The sequence below is a fragment of the Macrobrachium rosenbergii genome, chromosome 54, assembly GCF_040412425.1.
Source record: "Macrobrachium rosenbergii isolate ZJJX-2024 chromosome 54, ASM4041242v1, whole genome shotgun sequence".
Lineage (NCBI taxonomy): Eukaryota > Metazoa > Arthropoda > Malacostraca > Decapoda > Palaemonidae > Macrobrachium > Macrobrachium rosenbergii.
Window position 1 is genome coordinate 13,413,344 of NC_089794.1, and position 18,550 is coordinate 13,431,893.

General features: G+C 37.1%; 1 protein-coding gene across 7 annotated transcripts in view; it reads right to left on the minus strand.

Annotated features, from left to right (window-relative positions):
- Positions 1–3,278: 3,278 nt before the first annotated feature.
- LOC136834762 (A-kinase anchor protein 7-like) overlaps positions 3,279–18,550 on the minus strand; it is a 98,794-nt gene continuing 83,522 nt past the window's right edge. For all 7 annotated transcript variants that reach the window (XM_067097373.1, XM_067097374.1, XM_067097379.1 and 4 more), the window contains 5 exons: positions 10,359–10,495; positions 9,760–9,856; positions 9,221–9,391; positions 8,829–8,979; positions 3,279–6,654 (listed from right to left, as the gene is read on the minus strand). In XM_067097373.1, coding sequence (XP_066953474.1) covers positions 6,452–6,654; positions 8,829–8,979; positions 9,221–9,391; positions 9,760–9,856; positions 10,359–10,495 — 759 coding nt within the window. In that variant the 3' untranslated portion in view covers positions 3,279–6,451. The remainder of the gene's footprint in view (positions 6,655–8,828; positions 8,980–9,220; positions 9,392–9,759; positions 9,857–10,358; positions 10,496–18,550) is intronic.

The following is an 18,550-nucleotide window of genomic DNA, read 5'->3' on the forward strand; positions in this document are numbered from 1 at the left end:
TGTGTCTCCCGTTCTTTCTTGGCAGACCTGAACGGGTAACTGAAATAAATTAATTGTTGATAACCTGTGACTTTACCTTGAATAAAAGATTCCTGAAACACTATTGCCATGAGAGTGGTGGTTGTTCTGAGATATTGCTGAGGAATGAGCAATAATCCTGCAGCCAGACCCAACATAATCAGGTGAGCCACCTTCGAAACACAAGAATAATACATATTGGTTTGTGTGTCGTTCCGTTCTTTACTGCCAAACCGTATGGGTATCCAGAATGAAGAAAATGGTTAACCCTTAAACGCCTACTGGACGTATCATAAGTCGACTAAAATTGTCTGTTGGGTGCCAAGTGGACGTACTGTACGTCGACTACAAAAAATTTCAACCTTCGGTCAACTTTGACTCGACTGAAATGGTCGAAAAACGCAATTGTAAGCTAAAACTCTTACATTCTAGTAATATTCAATCATTTACCTTCATTGCAACAAATTGGAAGTCTCTAGCACAACATTTCGATTTATGGTGAATTTTTGAAAAAAACTTTTTCCTTACGTCCGCGCGGTAACTCGGCCGAAAATTTCAGAAATTCTTTCGTCATTTTGTCGTAATTTTTGCACTGTTTTATATTAGCCGTTAAGTAAAGTTTTATATATGAAAATGTGTGCAATTTCATGTAAAATACAACAAAATACAACCCATGGTTGTAGCTTTTATCAGTTTGGAAATATATTCATATAAATCTCGATAACTGCCAAAATTTCAACCTTCGGTCAACTTTGACTCGACCGAAATGGTAAAAAAACGCAATTGTAAGCTAAAACTCTTACATTCTAGTAATATTCAATCATTTACCTTTATTTTGCAACAAATTGGAAGTCTCTAGCACAATATTTCGATTTATGATGAATTTTTGAAAAACTTTTTCCTTACGTCCGTGCCAGAAATTCTTTAACGTTGTCGTAATGTTTGCACCGTTTTATATTAGTCGTTACATAAAGTTTTATATATGGAAATGTGCGCAATTTCATGTAGAATACAACAGAAAATAACTCATGGTTGTAGCTTTTATCAGTTTTGAAATATTTTCATATAAATCACGATAACTGCCAAAATTTCAACCTTTGGTCAACTTTAACTCGACCAAAATGGTAAAAAAACGCAATTATAAGCTAAAACTCTTACATTCTAGTAATATTCAATCATATGCCTTCATTTTGCAACAAACTGGAAGTCTCTAGCACAATATTTCGATTTATGGTGAATTTCTGAAAAAAAAAAAACTTTTTCTTACGTCTGCTTGCGCCGTAACTCGGCGAACATCTCAGAAATTCTTTTGTCACGTTGTGGTAATGTTTGCATTGTTTTACATTAGTCTTTATAAACTTTTATATATGAAAATGGGTGCAATTTCATGTAGAATACAACAGAAAATAATTCATGGTTGTAGCTTTTATCACTTTTGAAATATTTTCACATAAATCACGATAACTGCCAAAATTTCAACCTTCGGTCAACTTTAACTCAACCGAAATGGTAAAAAAACGCAATTGTAAGCTAAAACTCTTACATTCTAGTAATATTCAATCATTTACCTTTATTTTGCAATAAATTGGAAGTCTCTAGCACAATATTTCGATTTATGGTGAATTTTTGAAAAAAACATTTTCCTTATGTCCGCGCGGTAACTCGGCCGAACATCTCAGAAATTCTTTTGTGATGTTGTCGTAATGTTTGTACCATTTTATATTAGTTGTTACATAAACTTTTATATATGAAAATGTGTGCAATTTCATGTAGAATACAACAGAAAATAACTCATGGTTGTAGCTTTTATCAGTTTTGAAATATTTTCATATAAATTACGATAAATAGAAAAAATTCGACCTTCGGTCAACTTTAACTCGACCGAAATGGTCGAAAACTGCAATTGTAAGCTAAAACACTTACAGTCTAGTAATATTCAATCAATTAGCTTCATTTTTCAACAAACGGGAAGTCTCTAGCACAATATTTCGATTTATGGTGAATTTTTGAAAAAAACATTTTTTTACGTTCGCGCGTTACGGATTCATGCATCATATTGTGATGTTTTCTCTGTGTTGCTTTGATTGTTTTACAATTTGTTATATACCACAATCATCGCAATTTAGTGTACAATACAAAGAAAAAAAAATAATCCGTTAGCTTTAACCGTTTTGCTCACAGCACAATTTGTATAAAATTATATGTGAAAATTTTTTTTGCGCTGTCATATATTTCAATATTTATATATGATAATGATATTTTTTTCATTTCTGATGTTTGCATACTAAACTTCAGGCAATGAAAAAAAAAGGAGCCAAAAATGAACTCTTAATCTTAAAAACTAAGCGTGCTGTGATTTTTTTAAAAAAAGTTTTTTCCGCTTCGGCGCTAACTCCTGAACGCCGCCGGCATACGGGAGACGTTTTTGTAAATAGAGGCTCGGCGTTTAAGGGTTAATAATCAGTGACTATACCTTGGACCAAAAATTAATCTGGATTCTTGGGATTTATTTACTAAGAGCTAAACCATTTTGTCACCTGCTCCTTTGAGGATCAACAGTGGTTACGCTATCAAAAACAGGTTTTGACGCAGGAAAAACCCATTTTTGGTAGCTGCTATGAGTCCTCAAACCCACCCATTCTCTGACGAAAAAGCATGGGACTTGGGTGAACATTTACCTTGCACAAAACCTGGTGTTAAATGAAGATGGCATTGACTTGTCATCATATCTGTTCGAGTATGACATAGAGCCTAGGTAATCACTGCAGAACAGTAGATAGAACCCTCCTGTCCTGAGTCCTTTATATTCTATCACTGTGCCAACAAGCACTATTCTGGCCGAGACCAACTATAAGAGAATTCTTTGAAACTAGAAAACCAGAACTCCAAGCTAACAAAAAGAATGTGCAGATGATGTATGTTATGTGCCATCAATGTGTGCAAAATATGAAATAGCACAGAAATAACAATTACACTCCACCAACTGCAGTTGGCACAATGACATTATTACTGTATTCCCAAGTTGTTTCAAGCATTACATAAAGCTGTATTCATTTCAAGCCTTACATGAAATACAACTGCAATAAAAACATTAGGCACAATTATTCAAATTCATTTCAAAACTCTCTTCGGTACTGAAAAATCAAAGGAGCTCATTTCTCCTTAATATGTGAAGGATGACATATCTGGTCATAAAGGAAAAAAATGTAAAATTAAACATATTAGTGTAATCTACCTTTGGAGGCTCAAACAAAGAAAAATTGCATAATACTGTACATTTATTCCAAGTACCCAAAAGTAACACACTTCTTTTCATCCCTTAACAGTAACAATATTAAAATTAAAGCACACTATCACCTGCAGATAATGCTAACTCCTATAAAGCAACAAGGACTAAAATATAAGCAATGATCTGGGAATTCTATTCTCAGGTCAAACAAGTACTATTTCAGTAACAATTTATAACTTTTCTGTTGGCTGTAACAATAAGATAAAAACATACTGCAACTTGCATCATATTTTCATACTGATAATAAACAAGAGATTTTACATGATCAAGAAAAAACTGAGCAAATCTGTAGCTTCCAGGCAGGATAATATTAGACTAACAGACTTATCACAAAACCCCAACCATTCTCATAAATACTTGAAAACCCTGAACTTAAGCAACTCTTGAAAAATCACAAATTTTTAAGTTTATCTGCATTTTTCCTAAATATATAGTTAGTTAGTTATAAATGATTTGTTTAACCAGACCTCTGAACTCTTTTTCCTAAATATATAAACCACAGCCTTTTATGTAAGAGTATTCCTCAGTGTGAGATGGAATTAGTCACTGAAACTTGTTTGTAACAAAGTAGTCAACTTTTGGCAGGTGCACTGTAACAAGCACTTCCTTCAACATCAGGGATATGCAGGGTGGGTGAGGTAGGATTATGCTAAAAGGCTTTGGTTTGTATACTTAGGAAAAGTACGAGTTACTCTAAAAATTCATGATTTGTTACTATGGGAATATAAACCATCATCTTTTATGTAGGAAACTTACTCTTTAGGTGGGATGATAGTCTCAGCTGACTGGCAAGTTAATCTCCACCCAGAAATGTTATGCTCTTGGTCATGATTGTGAGCAAAGGATTAATGACCACTGTATCCTTCAACACAACTCCCATAGGGATGCAAGACTGGTAGAGGTATGAGAGAGAGTGAAATGTATCTGAACCAGAGGAAAATTTTGAAGAACCAAGTACTGCACTAAAGATAAAGGTAGTACAGGTTGGAAGAATGCTATTACCTGGGTCAATCTTTTCAATGGAGAATAGAGTGAGTCCATCTTTATATGCTGAACCTGTAATATAGCATTCTCGTTTATGAAGTCTACTTGCATCATGTCCATCCAGCACACACTTGGCCTGACTGCTGCTTTGAAGATTAAAGAAATAAGGAAAGTCATTTGCTCACCCATTCAACCTTGAACCATATGCCCTCTTGAGTACCTAGGGTCAGGTGCTTTTTGTTCAAATGGAACCTGGAGATTAAACGACGCGCTGAGCAGCCGCAACAAAGGATAAGGAAGAGGATGATGAAATGCATTAGCGTTTCTTCCCCATGCTCCACCACGAGTCTCTCTCCTAAGCTACTGTATATGACATGTCAAGGGAGGAAGCAGCATCAGAGTACTGCCTGTGCATGATACCAAAAACAGCAGTGAGTGATGGGTTGCTTGGAATACCAACTGGAAAAATCTGACAGTACTCCAGCAGAGCTGCCAAAGAGGCACTGGCAGGAGAAGGCACAACATGAACACACACTGCTGTCTCACCTGGACAGAGCTTAGCATGCGCACCTGCATCAGCACTGTCAGAGAGCGTGGAGATACTCCACATAAAAGTAATGGTTTGTATTCCTGCAGGAAAACAAACTGTTTATCTAAACCACTGACCTAATAATGTTAGCTCTAACAAGGCTGACCAAATAACTTGTTCAACATCCTAGTTTCACTTACAAAAAGGATCATGCTTTCATTCATGCTGACATATTTACATATTAAACCATGAACAGCTTTTAAATATTTTTAAAAACTTGCACAGAAACAGACACGCAACTGCTTTACAGTAAATTCATTTGCAATTACTTCTAAAACCATTAGTTTATACTGGGCAAAAGCAAAGGATGTCATTTAATTTAAGAATCTTGAGTCAAGGGGACTGGCTCAAATTTAATTAAAAAAGATCTAACGTGGTAGGAGAAATGACAAATCATACAGCAGTGCATGGCAGAGAGGTAGTCAATTTTCTTCCAATTAAGCAAGAAAAGTTGACCAGAAATTAAACACTGGGAAACAAAACAACGGCAACATATGCTATAAAACAGAGCAACAAAAATACTTTATTGAGCAAATGCAATCAAAATACAAAGAATTTTTCTTTGTAATTTTCAGTAACTTATGGCATTATGGGCATTATACTTATTTCTTAACAGGTTAGCATAACATTTTAAAGATTCTTACATTATACTGATATACTTGCATTTCACAACTGCTTAATAGCTACCTTTATTTTCTTTCTCATACTACTGAAAAACTACTGCACCTTAACCATTTTGTCTTACAGAAGTAAATACCAAAAGAACAACATTAAACAAACAACCAAAATAACAACATTAAACAGAGTATGAAGTGAAAAATCCCTGATCAAAAAAATTAATGGCATTTAGCATTCAAACTGCATAAGAAAATGCCAACTCCAGCCCACTCAAAACTATCCATTGCTTATGGTAATAGGGACGGCACAAAGATTATAAACAAATTTAATCAAGAGAGATAATGGCTTATAATGACTAGTCATCACACTGGATTAGCTAGTACTTTATTGTTATCTGTTCCTTGTGAGTTTCATCAGCAGATTTATCCTCGAAAAGTTTCATTCATATCTAGTTAATCATTTTCAAATGTTAATAAAGTGTACAAACACATTTCAGAAACAAAATCCTCAATTATAAATACCAGTATATTTCCATATGTCAGCCATTCTTAAATCTAACACTGACAAATATACAGTCAAATACAGAATACTTAGATGAACAGTATGCCACACAGACAGATATGTGACTTATGGCAGTTAATGAGTAATTACTATGAGACAATTAAAAGTGTCTCGTATCTGTTTGATTCCTTATAAAAGTACATTTAAGTTCAGTATTAAAAAATCACAGATCTCTTAGCATATAAAAAACGTTTATGATCTTTCAACACAATTATGAACATACTTGACTTAGGAAAGTTTACATACACTGTAATTGCTATGAGACATCTAAAGTGTCTCCTAAGCTTGATTCTATATAAAAGTACATTCAAGTTTCAGTATTAAAATATCACAAATCTCTTGCCATATAAAAATGTTTAGTTCTGAATACCTCTGATGGGTGAAAAAGTCTCCTACAATTTTCCGCTCACTTTGCCGACAACATAAACAATCATGAGTGATGCTGCAAGCGCAGTCATAAATCCAACAGACGATGCAACAAAATTAAAAGGTTCTTTGGGTGTTCTCGTTGAGAATGAGCGGGACTGGTTGGAAATGACTGGCCGTCGAGGAAAGCAGCACTGCGAGTGATCTTTGTTTTTAACAACACTTTTACCTACAAAGACATAAAAACTTGTGATAGACGACTTAAGACAACAGCTTAACTGGACAAATCATAATCTTCAATTAATGTATTCGGAATATCACTGCAAATTTAATATGCTCTATTTGTTCCTATACAAAAGTAACAGAAAATATTCATAGACAAGACTTAACAACGACTATACCAGTGTGCTGATTATTAAAGATATTCAATATCTAGCACAGATTCCTGAGCCAGCTTTCATCTCACCTGAAAAATGAATCTCAAAACAACTACTCCCATGAGTTAAGGATAAACAAAGCTGTTCTCAAAATGGAAAAAATTAAGGCAAGGTATGTTCCTTTAAATCAAAATTGAACCCCAAAATTTTATGAGACATTTGGAGGCTTCCTTTACTTTGAGGAATGCCAATTTCCTATGGAACTGCCATTTCATTAACAAAAACTACCATCCATTTTGGTAGAACCATCAGCAGTTCATCATGAAGCCCATTCTCAAAAGATTAATATACAGTATTACTTTATTAGTGAAGCATTACTTAAATACAACAGTTTAACAAGACCAGTAAGTCACTTGCAACATTCACACAAGAGTCACTCAAAAGGATTTGTTCTGCAAAGAGAACCCAAAGAGGAGTGAGGCAGAGTGGAAGTTAGACAACCATATGAGAAGGGACCAATGGGAATGGATAAAAAGTACACAACAGAAAGCAACAAAGAAGGAGTCAACATGGTGCTAAGATGACCTTTACAAACCATGTTTGTCATTACAGGTGATTAATATGCTCTTAGTAAACAATATTCTTAGTAAATATATTCTTAGTAAACGATTCTACCCACATCGCAACTTGTTATACATAGCCATCTAAGAAATGACCTGACAAGGGTGGGCATATAAGAAAAAGGAAGACAACCCTGGAAAACATATTCAAAATATGAAACTTCATATTTGTTTAACAATAAAGAATAATGAGTAGAGCCCATAGGAGGAATTCCAGAATTCTTTTTTGTAGAGAGATGTTACAAGTAAGAATGATAAGAGACAATTCTTCTTTACCAGAAGTTGTCTAGTAATCATTCCTTGAATAAGCTATGTGGAGGTACTGTAGTCACATCAAAATGTCTTCCAAAGACAATGCTACAGCTACTGGTTTGTACCACTCAAACTGGAGGGCCGTTCATATAAATTTTCCCTTGCTGTGTGCATCAGGCGTGCACAAAGTTTTGATACAGTACAAGTGAATATTGTGATTTTAAAAAAACCTACTTTTTTTTTTTACATAGATTAATTCTTTACCTTATAGATACGGGGTTGTGAAATACCTAAAGCAACTCACTGCCGCTTTCCTTGGTTAGGTATTCTTGTGACTGACCTCCATCCTTTACATGAAGTTCAGGTAAGGTAGAGTTCTTGAAGGGCTTCACTGGAATACAACATCCCGATGTATTTAGCCATTCAACACAATGACAACAACAAATATTGTGCCAAGTGCTATGAACTGAAAGCAACAGATGTCATGACAGATTCTCATGATTGCTTAATAGAGATAGCTTAAGGAATCTCTGATTCCTGAAAAGTGTTAAAAGAGAAAATGACAAAATGAGGGATGAGGATTACCATGCTGTCACAGAAGGGCAGGCCTTAGAAGATGCAGAAAATTTATTATCTTGAAGACTGAAATGTTAGGACATGTGACTAAAATGGCCACGTATTAGTCAGAAAAGTAACAGATAAAAAATAGATAAAAAAGGATCAGGATGAAGACCAGCAGGAAATCTCAGAAAATAATGAAAAAAGCCATACATGACAACTTAGCCCAGGTAGGATTCCAGTATCATACGCAGAAGTCAGAAGAAAAGTGGACAGAACTCACTTCATGTCAAACTCCTTTGGGTAAATCTGATTTGAAAACCTTAATCATTAGGATCTTGATGATGATGATGGTATAGCAACATGATAAAAAGGAAAAAGGGCACTTGAGATAACTCTATGGCAAATACAATAGTATAACCATTCTTCGAGTTACCCACTGATATATTTAAATACAAAATGGGAACCAAGTATTCTTTTCTACACTTCAAAACAAGAATTTTTTCCAATATTAAGAGGTTATTAAATTCAGATGCAGTTTTAAGGTAAGCATGCATGTATTATATACTGTACTTAAAAAGAAAAGATATTCTTACCGATGGGTATTTCTTTGCAGCAGTAATAATAACGTTTTTCATCCTTTGGGAGATTCATCGACAGAAGCTGCAAGCTCTGAACTGGTTGAGAACCAATAAACAGTTCTCTGTAGCTTTCATAGCTTTGGGGATCAATTTTCCGTGGACATTGCTGGAAAAATGCATAAAATTATTCAAGTTTCATCTGGGTTTATTCCTGTTTATGCCATTTTTATATGACCTTGAACTGACTTATTCATGAAATCTGAAATCAGTAACTACAAAAATAATTACAAAGCCCATTACTGTACTTGAGGAAACTGACTAAGCCATCTTTCTTGTTATACCAATTTGCATAAAATTTCTCCTTAAGCTATTTAGAATGTACATCAAAATCACATTTCAAAACAGACCTTTCCTTTGCCCCGAGGAGCCTTAGACATCTTGGCTATTGTTAAATGAGGGTTCAGAGGCTTTGTGTTTGGCATACAAACTCCCTTTTCTGCAAAAACTTGGCGCAGCCCTGCAGATATGTCAATTAACTTTTGATGATGCTCATCCTCTATAACACGAGCATAAATTACCTGTAAATTTATTTCAATTAATCCAAGTATGCCTACTAATGACTGAACAAATAATCATGTTTCTGAATTTACATAACACAAAACTATATCTAAAATGTTGTATATCAACGGAATGAAAATCCCTCTGATGTAAATCCAATGAACACCTTACAAAAACAATCAGCCTTTCAGACGTTAACATTTATGCACAACTATAATGAATCAAATGAATTTCTTCAAATGTAACAAATGAAATGAAGTTTTCTCAGAGATTTCTATTAACGAAGGAGCAGTCTTCTCACCATAAGCAAATATTCCCCATAAAAACTTCTCCTTTCCAACTGAGGCTCAACTATACCAGCTGGCTCAAATTTTACATAAATACTTACACTATTTGAAAAATTGTCTACGCCAGAAAATGTCAATTGTATGGGTTCTACGCCTTGTTCTAGACCCTTAACATACTCTTCTAACGCAGAAGTTGCTCTGAAAAAAAAGAAGTCAAGAACATTAATCAGCTAGCTAAATACTATAACAAATAAAGATCTCAATTTTAACATTAATGCACTGTCATCACAGCATTGCTATACCAGTGACTTATGGTAGGCCTTGCAGACTTCCCAAGCTTTTAATTCTAAGTTTTTTTCTTTTGCGAGTAATTTACAAATGGAATGATTACCGTTCCTTATGTCTGCTCACCCAATAAATATTGTTTCAACACAAGCCCACTACTTTTTGATAGCCTAAGCTGTGTTAGCAGCAATCTCCAGACACCCCCCCAAGAAATAACAGTCCCATTTTTCACTGACTACGCAATGCATTTTCCATATTTCTCACTTCTCTATTTACCTCCAACTTTATTCCTATGCCCATGGCCAATCCAGTTTCTCAAAATGTTTATGAAATAAAATAGAAAAAACTTTAACAGAGAGAGGATTTTTCTAAATAAACTGCTCATAAATAAAGTCATGTGGAAACCAAAACTTACAGTGATAGAGCATTTTCATCATCGATGCGAGCTATGAGGAGTGTTATATGTGATGTTGCAACATCAACAAGGGCTCTGCTGAATGCTGGCTCAAAGGCTAACAACGCTTCTTGCACTTTGATAATGTTTTTGTGAATCTGTAAATAACAAATGTACTTGTAATTAACACGACAGTGACCAGGGAAAACTACCTTTTTTAAGTACACTGAAAAATATATTAAAACACTACTTACGAATGAGCACTGAACACACTGAAGCTAAACAAAAACTGAATTACCATTCCATTAACAAAGGGGAATACAGTAAACCCCCCGTATTCGCGTTCTCATGGTTCGTGGACTCACGCATTCGCGGGTTTCTCTGTGGAACATATCTAGCCATTTTTCACGGAAAATTTGCCCATTCGCGGTATTTTTCACTGAGAAACATTCACTAATTACTGTATTTTCATATAATTTTCATGAATAAATGCACTTTTTGTCATAAAACTATTAAAATACTCAGGTATAAGCATTTTTACAGGGTTTTTCTTGGTTTAAGCTATCAAAATGGGCAGTTCTAAGTGTTTTTAGAGGGGTTTTAAGTATTTGCGGATTTTAGCTATTCACGGGGGGTGTGGTACGCGTCCCCTGCGAATAGGGGCGTTCACTGTATATTCATTACTTTTTGAAGGATGTAAAATTCTAAAAAACAAATAACCAAGATCGTAAATCTGAATTTTAACTGTTAACTATTAGACAGGGCAGCAAGTGCTAGGGTACCTCCCCCCTCTGTGGTATACTGCTCTGAAAAATTTAAAAGTAAAAGAAAATAGTTGTGTAACTCTACAAAGGTAAAGTACAAAAATACTTAAAAATGTCAGGAAATTGAGAAAATAAAAGGGATGAGAGAGAGAGAGAGAGAGAGAGAGAGAGAGAGAGAGAGAGAGAGAGAGAGAGAGAGAGAGAGAGAGAGAGAGAGAGAGAGAGAGAGAGAGAGAGCATATAGGATAAAATGATGGTACAGCTGAACACCATCTGTCAATAATAATTTAATTTTTATAGTGAAAAGCCTCCTGGTGACCAACAGAGCCCAAAACTGCTCTATTAGGGTCACAAAAGAAAAGAAAATGACCGACAAAGCATGTTACAATCAAGTATTTAAATAATTTTTGGATAAATGAGTGTCATTAGCCATTTTAGAAATATAGTATACAGTACTGTATGTATATACGGTATTTACGAATGACAATTAAAACTGTAGCTATAAATTTGTTTCACGATAAACTTATTACTTAATTAGATCTTCTTGATAGCATAGCCGCTGTTTGTCCTCAAAGGGCTCCATCTCCTGTCATACAATGATTACCTAGGCTCTATGTCTTACTCACACAAATGTGACAATAGCGTAAGTCAGCGCCATCTTCATTACACTCTGGTCTGTCCAAGAGTTCACTAGTCCCCAGGATGTGCATCGAAAATCACGTTCGACTATGCATTTTTTCACCCACTTTACATGAGTCAAGCTAAGTATAGTATAGTACTTAGTTTTAAGACCTGGTGAAAAGTTTTAGTTTCTTAAAATTTTAATGGGCAGGCTTAGATTTGTTTACATTGAAAGCCAGTAAGCCTCTTGCAAGCCGAGAAGTTAGGAGTAGATCGCTAGGCTACGCTGTAACTGCCGTGCTTTTTTTCTTGTTTAACACAGTGAGAATTAGCACTAAGGCAATAATTAGACAATTATTGTACTGTACCATGCCCTTTTAACATTGATAGATAATTTGAAGTTACTGAAAGGGTAAATTGGGGTAGCCTAATTTCTTGTTTATGAAACATAGTCATGATCGTAGTTCCCAGTCGTGCTCGACTTATGAGCCTTGTTGTTTACTAAAGGCCAGCATTTCTTTTGTGGTATTTCATAATCAAACTGAATGGTTTTGCAATATCAACATTCCCCAGTTATCCTTAATATCAGGATTGTTTCCAATGTTAAAGGAATACATTCATGTGGATCTACTTCCAATGGGTATTACTCCGCTGACAGTGACATCACAGGTGTTGAGAATATGTCGTGATGTTTGTATTTTTCCTAAGGGAATACAAAAGTATTTTTTCATAATGGTGAGCTTTGCCAAGCATTTTAAAATCTTAAAGATACTGATTTTATACATTCTTGGTATGATAAATCCAATAATTGTTGATTTTATTTGTGTACCAACTAACGTAGCCTATACCCTAGGCTACATTACCTTCACCTTGTGTTTGGGAATAGACCGGGTAATCATAGGTAATGAAATGTGTAGAAATATACAGTATGGATATCCATTTAGTTTTGTCTTGAGTTGAGGAGCATTGGTGAGTAAAAAATATATCACTACTATTTTATGGATATAACCCACTGATCATGTTTCCTCACATCATAATATGAATGTGTACTTGTGGCCATGTAGGCCTGGGTTAATTTGAAGTGCTTGCAGCCTATACAATGATATAGGTAGCTAACACTAGGTAGTTTTTATTACACACCTGTTCCTTTTATCACTACTCGGCTACTATTATGCCACAATGAATTGTTCAGTCTGCTTTTTGCCTGTGGAAATGGCTCATAACTACCCGACAGGAGCCACCCCCTGAAGGAATAAAGGAGAATTTGGCTGCTGGCTGGACATGTGTGAAATATGCCACATGCTTTTGGCAGCAAGTTTAAATGATAAAAAGTTCATTTTTAAGCTCTCTCTATTAGTTATAGATTTCAATAGGAGTACGGAAAAAGGAGACTACTATACATGTTCTGGCAGAACTATGGCAGTGTGAATCCACAATTGTTCCAATACTCCAAAAGCAGTGGATTCTAGGAACCCACTTCAACTCCTCCGATGGAGACGAAGAATCTAAGGACACTGATACCTGACATGAAGTGGTCAGAGCCACTCATTTTTCCCTTCTGAATCTGAAAGATCTAGGGAACAGTCTTCTGGTTTACATGAGAGAGATACTTCCAATGAGAATCTTGCCTTTCCCATGCTGCAATCAAGTATTGAGGGGACCCTGATAGGGTCCACCCAACCCCCTCTGAAGTGTCTGTACCTTCTAAGGGGTAGTGATATATCCTGGATTTCTATACTGCCAGGAGGTGGTGATACAACTGTCTTGGCTCAATCAGTTCATGCAGGCTTCCCTGATAGAAAGATTCCGCTTGCTGTACTTTCTATACTGCCAGGCGTGATGATACAACTGCCTTGGCTCATCAGCTCATGCAGGCTTTCCTAATAGGGAATTCAGCTTGCTGTACTTCTATACTACCAGGCAGTGGTGACATGACTGCCTTGGCTCAATCAGTTCATGCAGGCTTCCCTGATGGGAAAATTCCGCTTGCTGTATTTTCTATACTGCCAGGCAGTGGTGGTACAACTGCCTTGGCTCATCAGTTCATGCGGGCTTTCCTAATAAGGAATTTAGCTTGCGGTACTTTCTATACTGCCAGGCAGTGGTGATATGACTGCCTTGGCTCATCAGTTCATGCAGGCTCCCCGGATGGGAAAACTCCTCTTGCAGTACTTTCAGAATTCCGGGAGGAAATCATGAACAGTATAAAGGCTGACACCAAGAGAGTATAACTCCTCTGAGGACTCACTTGCTACTGAGCATCAGCATAGAGGGCTATCCATGATTCCCAAGGGGAATTCAGGTGTCCTGGTTATGGAATCGGGTATGATAAGTAAAATTTCTCATCCTTTAAACTAAAGGATGGAGGGGCTGCACAGTCTCCCCAGGCAGAGATAGGATTCTCACCAAAAATCCTAGGTCATGGGAACAGGATAATAAAAAACCTAAGCCCAAGAAGAAGTTGAATCAGTTGTCTAGATCCCCTGTTGAAATCAGAATGGATAATCAGAGACAGCCTACTCACTTCCAGAGCTCCGACTGGTAACAACTGAGACCAGGTCAGACAATAAAACCTCATATCAGAATGTAGTATGGGCACCCATATCTGCCCCTGAGAATGATACTGATAACCCTTGGTGAGAAACCTCAGAGTGTATCCTTTCACTGGATGGAAAATACCTCATTAATGAAAGGAAAACTGATTTAGGTTGAGCATATGGAATTTTGGGACAGAGTGGACTTTCCCAATACTGAAAGGCGCTTGGTCCCTCCTTCAATGGAATTCAGAAACTGTTGAAGGAAATGGTTATCCTGCCTAATAATATATTAATGAAAGCCACAGAAGCAACTTTTCTCCAGTTTAATACAATATGTAATACAAAAACAATTTTACAGAACCATTAACCTCAATGGGAGGCATCAGCTTTCTGTTTCTTCACTTCTGAAAGAATCAACCATGTGAAGACACAATTTCAGAATTTTGTGATGACTGGGGAATGAGAGTTTATGGCAGAAGTAAAGCCAATTGTCTCCACCATCCCAGTACAGTATCTGATAGTGCTACAAAGGAATGAGCAACATTTTTCTTCTCTTATGAGAGGAAAAAGTTCCCATTCAACATGGCTACCCAGCAATTTCGGAGTCCTACAAGAAAAATCTCAGGACAGCCATGGCTGAATTTTACGCTAAGCTCCACCTAATTAAAGAGCTTCATGTGTCTTCCAGAACAATGTTCACTGCAGTAGCCAAAACACTTATGTGGACCCTACTGGGAGCACTCTACAATTTTCTTTGAGTGTCGCATTATAGCTTGAAAGGATGCATTGGTGGGGTCCAACATTTTACTCCCCAATGTAACCTCCCTACTGCTTTCTTCTCCTATCTGCTGGGACCCTTTTTGAAGAGTCTGTTATTGCACAACTCATTGAATGAGCCTGACAACAGAACTACACAATATATACTGTTATTGAAAAAGGGAATCTGGAAAACAATACACTCAGCAGTTTCCTCTTCCTTAGTCTAAGAAAGCTTGGTGTGAATCAGAGCCGTACAAGCCCACAGTAACTACTAAAGGATGCCTCCAACAAAAGAAGAAAGGACAATAGCATCAACACCCCTTTCAAAGAAAACAAGACAATCCTACCAGGGGAAAGAAAAAATAACTCCTAGACTGCATATTACAAGGAAAGGAAGAGGCATAACCCCATATGACATGCATGGTTGGGGTTGTCTTCTACAGCATAACACGCAGTGGAGTTCTCCTCTTGGGGAACACAGTATAATTCACAATGGGATAGGGTAGAGATGGTCTCGAGAACCCTTCCCCTCCTCTAGAGTAGTTTTTATTTTTTCCAAAAACCAGATCCCCTTTTAAAAGGGGACCATAGAGAAAGATGGCTTTATTTGCCACCACTCTTCAGTGTCCCCAAGAAGCATTCCTCTGAACAAAGGGTGATCCTCGACCTGTCAAAATTTGAACAAACATATTATTTGCATACATGGCTGAATTTTATGCTAAGCTCCACCTAATTAAAGAGCTTCATGTGTACCTATTGTACCTATTTTATTGGAGCTCAGGAATAAAGGAATTTAACTGGTGGCCTATCTAGATGACTGGCTAATCTGGAGAGCCACCAGAGAAGAGCGCTGGCAAAACCTGAGAGTGGTAGCTGACAGACTCCAGTAAAAGGGTTTCTTAATAGGAACAAGTCCCACCTTGCATCCAGCAGACTTTTTCTGAGGCTGGGACTTTGTTGGGCTACTCTTTGTGGCCAGCTCTCTTTTCAAAGTGCTCAAACCAGAATAAGGAAGGACTTTGTAGATTCCTTTGCACAACCCAAATTTTCCAGAAAACAATTGATAAGAAGTCTGGACCTGTTACAGTTTGGGTCCATGGTAGATCTACAGTAAACCCCCTGTACTTGCGGGGAATGCGTACCGCACCTCCCCCCACGAATAGCTAAAATCCGTGAATACTTAAAACCCCTCTAAAAACACTTAGAACTGCCTATTTTGATAGTTTAAAGACAAGAAAAACCATCTAAAAATGGTTATAACAGAGTATTTTAATAGTTTTATCACAAAAAGTGCATTTAGTCATGAAAATGATATGAAAATACAGTAATTAGTGAATATTTCTCATTGAAAAATACCGCGAATGGGCGAATTTTCCAAGAATAATGGGTAGATATGTTCCACAGAGAAATCCGCGAATACATGAGTCCGCGAATCGTGAGAATGCGAATATGGGGGTTTACTGTAATCCTGAGATTGTGACTAAGATTTAAGATAGTCTGGCTCTCACATGCTGAGAAAAGGCTTTGTGATTGCCTTCATCTGAGACTGGGAAGATACTCTGTCCGTGGACCTGGAAGGGGTCTGGAAAACAGGCCGACCTGACTCCACCGCTGCAGGAGTGATAGTACATATGGAGTACATACAGATGTCTCCTTGACAGGCTGGGGAGACCATTGGGAGGATTGTCAGTTAGGTGGGAAGATGGTCACCTACTCAGAGGAAGTGTCATACCAGCTTCCTGGGATTACTGGCTATTTTTCCATCTCAGAAAACTGAAACCTCCAAAAGGGACTCACATTTTGTTTGTACTAAACAATATAACTGCAATGTCTTCTATAAATACGTTAGGCTCATGATGAGCTCCTCCCAAGTCAGTAACTGCTAACATGTTTCCACAATCCAGAAGTGGACCGGTTTGCCACATGTGAGAACCCTCAACTTCCAGTGTATGTGTCTCTGAACCTGGACATTCAGGCAATAGCAAGAGATGCATTTCCAAAAGTCTGGAGCAAATGGAGGATGATATACCTTTTTCTTTCATAGTCCCATATTTCGAAAGCTTTGAACAATCTACTAGCTTTCAACAGAACCAAATTCCTAGTAGCCCTGAATTAGCCAAATGATAACTGGTTTCTTATTTCTTCCACAACAGGCAAAAGAATAGATTCCATTGCCATCCATTGTTTTATCCCAGACAGGAGGGGAAGTTGTCTATGCATCCTCTTTTCTGAGCCGTCACCTTCACATGGAATTTCAAATCTAAGATTATTTTCCTAACGCTGCTAGGTACCTAGTGCAAAACTACAGACTTCACCTATCCAAAACACCAGTCTGTATGGGAAATGTGGTTAGGTTACCCCCCCACTGAGAGCATATTTGAAATCTGTTAAAACAGTCTTACATTTGATTATCTTTTGAGGTTAAGCGCCTTGCTATTTCAACAATCATGGCATACAAGGCAGCATTGGTGGAACCCTTGCCTTATGGTTTTGGAACTGATTCTAATACAGAAATTGTTAATTCCATTCCCCAGTCTTTCACATTGCAAAGGTCTGCTCCTGCAAGGTTTCCCATTACCTGGTCCCCGAATAAGGTTCTTAGACTCCTGTCATCCGCTTAATTCATGGGCCCAATAAAACTACAACTAATCCGTTGCAAAAGGCAGTCTTCTCGACTGCCTTGGCATCAGGAGCTTAGATTAGCATAATGGGCTCTCTTAGACAAGAACAACATTTTATCACTCACTCACCTAGTTATCATTTGCTGTTGTCTCCTGGCCTATCATTCCTGGAAAGAATGAGGACCTTTTTAAAGGGAAAATCCCCTTTTCTGATAAAGGAACTTAGTATTCTATATAAAATATTATGCCTGGTTCTAGCATCTAAGATTTGCCTAGATATCCTGGCAAACATCCCAGATGGTACTATTTTTTTGTACACCTTAACACAAACAAACCACTCTCCCTACATGGGCTGAGAATTATTTTAGTGGCCTTCATTAAAAAAAGCAGGCCCTCACTCCTTTCCTAAGTCGCATGACACCCAAAAAGTGAGCATACATCATTAACTTTCTTCCGAAATCTTTCCTTCAAAGAAGTCTTCGAGTGTACGGACGGAGAGGTTATTAAAGACAGTACAGTATTCCCGAACTGGTGAAGGCGCTACAATCCTGCAGCCAGACCCAACATAATTAGGCAAGTCACAGTATAACCACAATGGATAATACATTTATAGGTTAGTGGTGGTCATGCTGAGATACTGCTGGGGAAGGCACAACAATCCAGCAGCCAGGCCCAACATAATTAGGTAAGCCACCTTCGGACCACAAGAACACAGTAATACATATATTGGTTCATGTGTTGTTCCCTGTTCTTTATTGCCAAACCCTATGGGTATCAGGAATAAATAGAAGGGTTAATAACCTGTGACTATACCTTGGACCAAAAATTAATCTGGGTTGTTGGGATTTATTTATTAGAAGCTAAGCCATTTTGTCACCTGTCAATTTCTTTTGTAATCCCCTTTGACGGAC